General features: G+C 39.5%; 1 protein-coding gene across 2 annotated transcripts in view; it reads right to left on the bottom strand.

The window, feature by feature from the left end:
• Positions 1–576: 576 nt before the first annotated feature.
• LOC145403539 (proteasome assembly chaperone 1-like) overlaps positions 577–7,799 on the bottom strand; it is a 79,392-nt gene continuing 72,169 nt past the window's right edge. For both annotated transcript variants that reach the window (XM_080275211.1, XM_080275210.1), the window contains exons 4-5: positions 4,393–4,588; positions 577–916 (exon numbers count right to left, since the gene is read on the bottom strand). In XM_080275211.1, the coding sequence (XP_080131337.1) occupies positions 708–916; positions 4,393–4,588 (405 nt within the window). In that variant the 3' untranslated portion in view covers positions 577–707. The remainder of the gene's footprint in view (positions 917–4,392; positions 4,589–7,799) is intronic.

Here is a 7,799-nt window from a genome sequence, read left to right as displayed (position 1 = left end):
GATAGGGGTTGGGTGGCAGCAGCTGTCAAGATTAGAAACTCCTAAAATTCAGATCACCCTTTCTTTCTACTCCAAGAATTCAAACAGGCATTATTTTATGAACAGACTGCAATTAACAGAAAATGTCTCCTAGTTTATGTTGAATCTGCATACAACAAACAGTATCTACTAGAAGGATCCAAATAATGGAGAGACATGGAAAAAAATGCACCTAGTGTTGCTGATGTTTATATGTCTACAATCACCTGACTTGACACTGTGCTGATGTGTATATGTCTACAATCACCTGACTTGACACTGGAGAACATAAAAATATGCCAGCAACACATAACAGCAGAACTATAACCAAAATAACTCAACTTCAAAAATAATATTGAGTTTAATGTCACTTTTAATGTCACTATCATTATCAGTGAAAACAGCAGAGAAACTGGACCACAACACCTATCTGTATCCTAAGTGCTAGATTAAAGCCTAGTGCTCTGTCATTCAACTGTCTTTCACATTAGAATATTACAATATCTACCATGGTACCTTTGTGGATACAGAAATTATTTCCGAACAATTCAACACTCATTTTATTAAACTTAAAGAATGGAAAACCTTACTCTACACACATTTGCATTCACTTGCATATGTCTCAGTTAGCCACACTTATAATAGATTTACTGCTATTTCAAGTTACTGATACAACTAGTAGCTAGCTACTAAGTATATCTGTCAAAGTCATCCCTCGGTCTGTGTGCATGATGTGATTTTAACAGCTGAAGGCAGGACTGAAACTTGAGAAGTGGGTTAGACTGGAACACCCTACAGAATGTCCCAGCTACCAAGTCCAACTCCCCAGTTGAGAAAGTTTCAGTGTATGCTGGATACAACACGCATGGGCGCCCACTCACCAGACTCTCTGTCAGCACTGTTAACACACAAAAAGCTTCATTGGAGAGAGCCTTGGGTATTACTGTACAGTATAGTCGATCAAAAAACTATATTTGTTTGATATTTACATCTTGAAAAAATGAAAGAAATACTGGAAAATGTTCTTCAATGACTTCCCATACACATATGTGCCAGCTGTATTTTATGAATACAGCACAAGAAGGAAACCTATATAATATACTACATAAAACAGACACTTCATTCAGAAAATATTTGCCTTAGTAATAAGCAAGAAGTATAGCAGTGCTAAACAACTGAACACCCATTTAGAGATATTATTTTGATCAACTGTACAAACTAACTTGGTTAAACATCCTCAGTTCCAAGCTTCTCTTCTGAAATGACTGAAATTATCTGGTTGTAACAAGTGTATATTCCTTGAAAGCATCATTATACTGATGAAGTTTATGGAGATTTTTTTTTTTAACTCCATCACTATGGGGGTCTTTACTAATCTGAGAGAAACTATGTGGCAGTAGTAAGAATAAGATGAAAAAACTGGCACTGTAGTCTATAAAATCATAACAAAAACACACCAATCCAAAATCTATTCACCAGCACAGAAATTAAAACTTCAATACATCCTAAAGTCTCAATTAATGGCACTGACTGAAATAACATCACACTAGAAGAAACAGGATCACACACATACACAGACAACTGATTTTTTAAATATGACATTCTACTGCAAGACATTTATGCCAATAAACATACATCATCTAATCCTGCGTTGCCCCATAAGGAGCACAGAAGCCCAGGGCTAGGCAAGCTGGTCGTGACATTTAAGATAAGAGTGACCAGCCTCAACCATCTCTACGTGGCATACGTGAGCAATAAACCCCAGCCACCTCTTGGATATAAACCTACACAGGCTCAACCTGGCTGGAGTGCCTTAATTACCCACTACACCATCAGGTGCCAAAGTCTGGTTATATGGTTACTACCCAGCATAGTAAATGGTTTCCTGGTGTACAGGAAACCATTTGGCTTGTCACTCAGTGTAGAGTTACCCACAGACAGAAGAAAGAGAAAAGATAGAAGGAAAGAAAGACAGAAGAAGCAAGAAAAGATGGGAGGAAGAGAGGAAAGGGCAGTCACCTGAGAGCAGTACTACACTGAGTGAGTGGATGTTGAGCACCCCCACCTACAAGCAAGTCCTTGAAACACACACACACACACACACACACACACACACACACACACACACACACACACACACACACACACACACACACAGAACTAATTCACTTGATGCATTTCATTCTCATTGTCCCACAACACAGACAATCCTTCAATATAACCTCAACAAAAAACCTCTGGCGGCATACATCTGAGATGGCTTGTTTCTTGCAATCCACTGGGTTCAAATCCAGATAAGCTAGATGCCACAACAATAAAACTAGGATACATCAACATTTACATATATCCTCCAACTCAACAGCCTCCAAACCTGCAAAAGTGATGTGTAATCTATTCTCTTCCTTAACTATGAAGAGTCTCTCAACTGAATAAAATTACCTGGTGGTATCCAGAATACAATACTGTAAAATAAAGTTTATCCCTGCAATCTGCACCAAACCACCAAGCTCTTCTACAGAGAATACACTGTAGCATGTCTTCGTTTATCCTTTCAACTGTAGTTACATCACTAATTACAGATCCCTTTCTTCCAATGCAATCAATATTTAACTTTGCTTTCTACTTCCAAAAGCTTTTGTGTGTACTCAAACATTACTTTTCGATAATATGAGTATTTTCCAAACATTCCTTGGTGGTACTGCTATGACTGGTAATTACTACTATTCTCAAATATTCATCATCATCATCATCATCACATAATTTCTCACTGTACGGGTAATTTTCATGATATTCATCATCATCATCATCATCGTATAATTTCCCACTGCTGTGCAGTCAGAGATACTTTTCTCTTTCTCTCTCTTTTATACCCTTCTGTCATGAATCAAGAGCATCATCGCACTTGAAGTCCATTAATATAAAGTAGTATTTTGCCTATGCACACTGAACACCTTAAGCAGGGATTGCCCATACCTAAACGAGGCAAACAGCAGCCAGAAACATAAACAGAAACAAATAAAACACAAGCAATTACAGTAAACCTGATCCACAACACAATCCATACCCTAAAGTTCATCTATCTTGACAGAAATTTTCATCCTTTTGCAGACTATTTTCTATTGCTCTGTGGCAAAGTATCTAATATACTATAGAACTAGCCATGTGTGTGTGTGTGTGTGTGTGTGTGTATTTTGGGTAGCCGAAGCTACACATTCAAACTGCACCAAAACTGGCACAAAAATCGTAAAAAATTCGCTTACCGGTATGTGAAAAAACTTGGTCCCATCACGATTGAAAAACTTTTACTATATTTAATGAGCAATCTTATTTTGACCAAAAAACGCTGCTCCAGGTGCCCAGCATAGGATCTCCGTAGCATTTTTTGCCCACAGGTATAACTAAAATATATTATAGCAGCACGAGAGCCCTCTGCAGGACCAAGTGCGAGGGGCCCAAAGGGCCCACGAGCACTAGTCTAATATACTATAGCAGTAGCCATGTGTGTGTGTGTGTGTGTGTGTGTGTGTGTGTGTGTGTGTGTGTGTGTGTGTGTGTGTGTGTGTGTGTGTGTGTGTATTTGGGGCAGCTGAAACTACACATTCAAACTGCACCAAAATTGGCACAAAAATCGCTAAAAATTCACTGATGTGAAAAATCTTGGTCCCATCACAACTGAAAAACTTTTACTATACTGTACTTAATGAGCAATCACATTTTGACCAAAAAATGCCACTCCCGGCGTCTGGCATAGGATCTCCGTAGAATTTTTTGTTCACAGGTGCAACTAAAGTATTTCAGACCTGCATTCGGACAACTTAGGTTCCATTCCCGAAGCTGCAAATACACAATCAATTGGTTAGCTGCAAAAAATCCAGGTGACAACGTTAGACTAGAACAGCACATCAAGGGACCATCATGGGCCCTTCCATGTCGCCTTGCCGGCCAATAGTGATAACGTTAGACTAGAACAGTATATAAATGCGAGAGCCCTCCGCAGGAGCAAGTGTGAGGGACCCAAAGGGCCCACGAGCACTTGTGACAATACTATGGTTCCATGTCATTTTCACAGGACTCACACTTCACTAGCATAATATTCATGTCAAAATATTAACAGACTCAACATTTAACCCCCTCAATAAGAAACATTTTTTTCATACCATTCTTGATATTGGACATTTCACTCAATTTATAACTGTGCTCTAGTAGTTATGGGACCGACAGTGTCTAACTAAATTAAGAAAAAAAATTCCAAATTGAATAAAAATGCCTGAGACTAAAAGAAGATAAATAACAAATGGTTAAGATGGAGAAATGGCAATTTTAGACCAAGTTAAAGTGAAATTAGTCCAGTACAGTAAGAAGTCACGAACTCACCTGCCGCGGGTACTGAATCAAGGATGGCAGGTTGTGGGAGGCGAGGGTAGACTGGCACATAAGTGAAGGCTGGTGAGCAGAGCGAGTACACCACACAGTTCTCTTGTCCAAGGGATGAATAGCAGCCTTTAAGTGCTCCGTAGTGATGTGATGACAGCACCACTGTGGGACAGGATGCTCCCACAAGTCCTAGTACCTGCAGCCATCACCATCCATTATTACAAAATTATGTTATCAATGATAAAACTAAACTTTTAAATGCTTCTGACCACTTGAATTTGGGTGACATCCTTTTTACAGCAGTGTAAACTCTCACTTATTGGGCCCACTGCAATATCCGGTGCTTTTGCTCAGTTCTATTATAACACAATATCCAGTGAAATTTGGCAACATCCAGCTCAGAAACAGGAAGCAAACGGTGGCACTATGCATCTTCCTGTGGCAAAGGTGTAACATCCAGATCAGACACAGAACCCAATCAGAGTGCGGGCAGCCCCCGCAATGTGCCAGCCAATCACAATGTGCTGTGGGAATGGCCCACCCGGCATGCCAAGTCCACCATTGCTCTCTCAGTCTCTCCCATGGATGCCATATAGTGAGGAAATATCTGTGTGCTCTGCTCTTGTAACCCATGCAGTGACTAAACCCTAGTGTTGTTAATCAGTCTGAGGCCTCCCATGCCTCGTTCACTGCTGCAGTGCTGTGACCAACCTTATGGCTCCTCAGTGCGCTATGCCTTAGTGCTCTGACTACTGTATACTGTAGTGAGGCCACATCTGTGTGTATCTACCCTCCATCAATGCCAACTCCAGGTGAGTACAGTAAGATTATGATAATATTATGTACTGTATTACTGTACTCTATGCACTGTATCAATACTTTATAGTATTTTATGCTGGATTTTAATCTTCTGCTAAAGGGTAATATTGTGGGAAATTTTTAGGACAGAGGGTCAATTTGGATGGTGACACATTATCCAGCTTGACACCAAATGGATAGCTGACTGGGGGTACCTATGCAATAGCTGGCATTCTGCAATATTCAGCATGGAGGTCTGCTGAATTATGCTGGATAATTAAGAGTTTAGTGTCCTTTATTAATGTTATTGGCAGATTTTTTTTTCTACTTACGAGAGGACTCTCATATTCTAGTAGGAGAGGACTCTCATATTCTAGGGGCTTTAAAGAGCCAAATAAAACTATCAGGACAGCAAGAATAAACCAAAAGACTTCACGGGCAGAATCGGTTTACAATGCTCACCTAAAGACAACGTTCACTGTGGGCACTGAAAAGCTTAAATTATACTAAATATATAATCTAACCCCATTATATGATTTCTATTATGTATTGGTGTTACTTATTACACATTATTATTGATATTCACTATGGAGATGGTGTTGAAAAGAAAGGTCTTCATGTGGTGGCAATAATATAACCAGGTGGTTCAACTTCCTGGTTGTACAAATGTCCTTCAACTACAGGACACTACTACCCTATCCCCTGGATGGAGGATGGTGCACTGCAGGAGGGAGGCAATTTCTCTGCAGTCCACTGGGTTCACAATTCAGCCGAACTCAGGGCTACAACTACTACTACTATGAAGACTACATCTGTGCTTCTTGTCTCCTCTAACTCGGGTACCAAAGAGATCTAAGTCTTGCTATGTATCTCTTTGCCTCATGAAAAAATGGACCACTGTGTTACAATAAGAATTAAATATATATAAAAATGGTAAAAATTATTTACAATAAATTCTCATGGATGCAACAAGTTACAGTTCTCATTCTCAGCTCACAGGAGCTCCTAGCAATCTCAGTTCAACACACAATTACTGTACATTCCAGTATTTATGAATCTACCAGGAAAATTATTTAATCCATTACTAATACAGGAAAGTGCATAGTAATATACTGGAATGACCTGTATGAAATATCATTAATTGTGTATTATTACAGGAAGGCATATTAATTTCTATATTAAAACATAAATTACCATATATGGTCTACAGTATACTTCATCATTCATTCATTATCATCTAATCCTGTGTTGCCCCATGAGACTGGCTACCACCATTTATATTTCAACATTAATAAGAGAAAAGCAGCCTTCAACTATGAGGGGGAAACTTAATGATCTATGTGTGCACAGAGCGATGTTGTATATGTGATGAGATGTTTGCAGAAATTAACTTAATGAAATGAGAATGGAAAGTATATATGTAATGCCAAAATTATGAACAAAACATCATGTGAAGATTTCAGAGGAGGCTTGGGCAGTGAGAGGGTTAGTATAGTGATGCACATGGGAAGGCTGAAGTATCAGTAATTTGGACACGTGGAGATGGTGCATGTGACAGTAACTGACTGAAGCACATAACACACTTGGAAATGGTAGGGACAGTCCTGGCTGACAAATCAAGAAAAATATGGGCTAAGGTCCTAAAAAGCATCCTCAGGGTTGGCAGACTCTACCAGAATGGTGCACAACTTGGAAAGCAGCCATCAGGTGAAAAAATGGCTAACCCATGCATGCATGGAATGTTGTCATGCATAATGTACTGTATGAATTCAATTTGGATAGTTAAACAAGCATACAGTGAACACACTTGCTTACCAATCAGAAGATAGGTGTGCCAAACCTTATCCCACCATATGCTCAACTACTGGTACTGTTGTGACGGATGCTATGAGAAAGGTGAAGCCATCAGCACATCAGTGGACAGAATTTAGATGCAAAACTCTCATGGGCACTGACAAATACTGCAAAATCCTGCAGTCTGAATGGCAGGGTACTGAGGGTCATTCAGACCATTTTTTTTTTTAACTATTGGGAGGGACCTTTGAAAACACCAGAAATATGTAAATGACCATTAAATAAACACTGAAAATTATATGGGTTATTGTTTTAGACACCAATAATGCATAGAAGTTAGCTGAATAGTTCCAGGCAGGTACATCTAAGTCCAAGAGCAAGTCCAAGCCAGATAAATCCTATGTTAAAGCCCAGAGAAATTCGAAGAAAGACCAGAAAAAATCAACAATTTTCGCCTTGAAAAATTCGGAGTATTGGGATTTTTGGATTATTGGTGGTCGGACTGGAGGACTTTCACTATATAAGGAAGACAGCTGGTGCTGGGTGAGGCAATAGGCAGGTGGTGAGTGAGGCAACAGGCAGGATGCAGGTGGGAATGGTAGCAGGTGTGTCTGGGTTGACTGCTAAAATGTTGAAGGTCCTAGGAAATACAGGAGTGAGGTTAGTCAATGACCTGATAAATAAAATTAGATATGAGTCTGTTGTCCCAGATGACTGGCTGAAGAGTGTAAATGTAAATGTGTACATGGGGAAGGGTGGTGCCCTGGAATGAGGAAATTAAAGAGGTATAAAGCTTTTAGATCAGATAATGAGGG

Source organism: Coenobita brevimanus, chromosome 61, assembly GCF_032717465.1.
Source record: "Coenobita brevimanus isolate Jiangsu-jjx chromosome 61, ASM3271746v2, whole genome shotgun sequence".
NCBI classification, from domain to species: Eukaryota; Metazoa; Arthropoda; class Malacostraca; order Decapoda; family Coenobitidae; genus Coenobita; species Coenobita brevimanus.
This window is presented reverse-complemented; position numbering and strand designations above follow the sequence as displayed.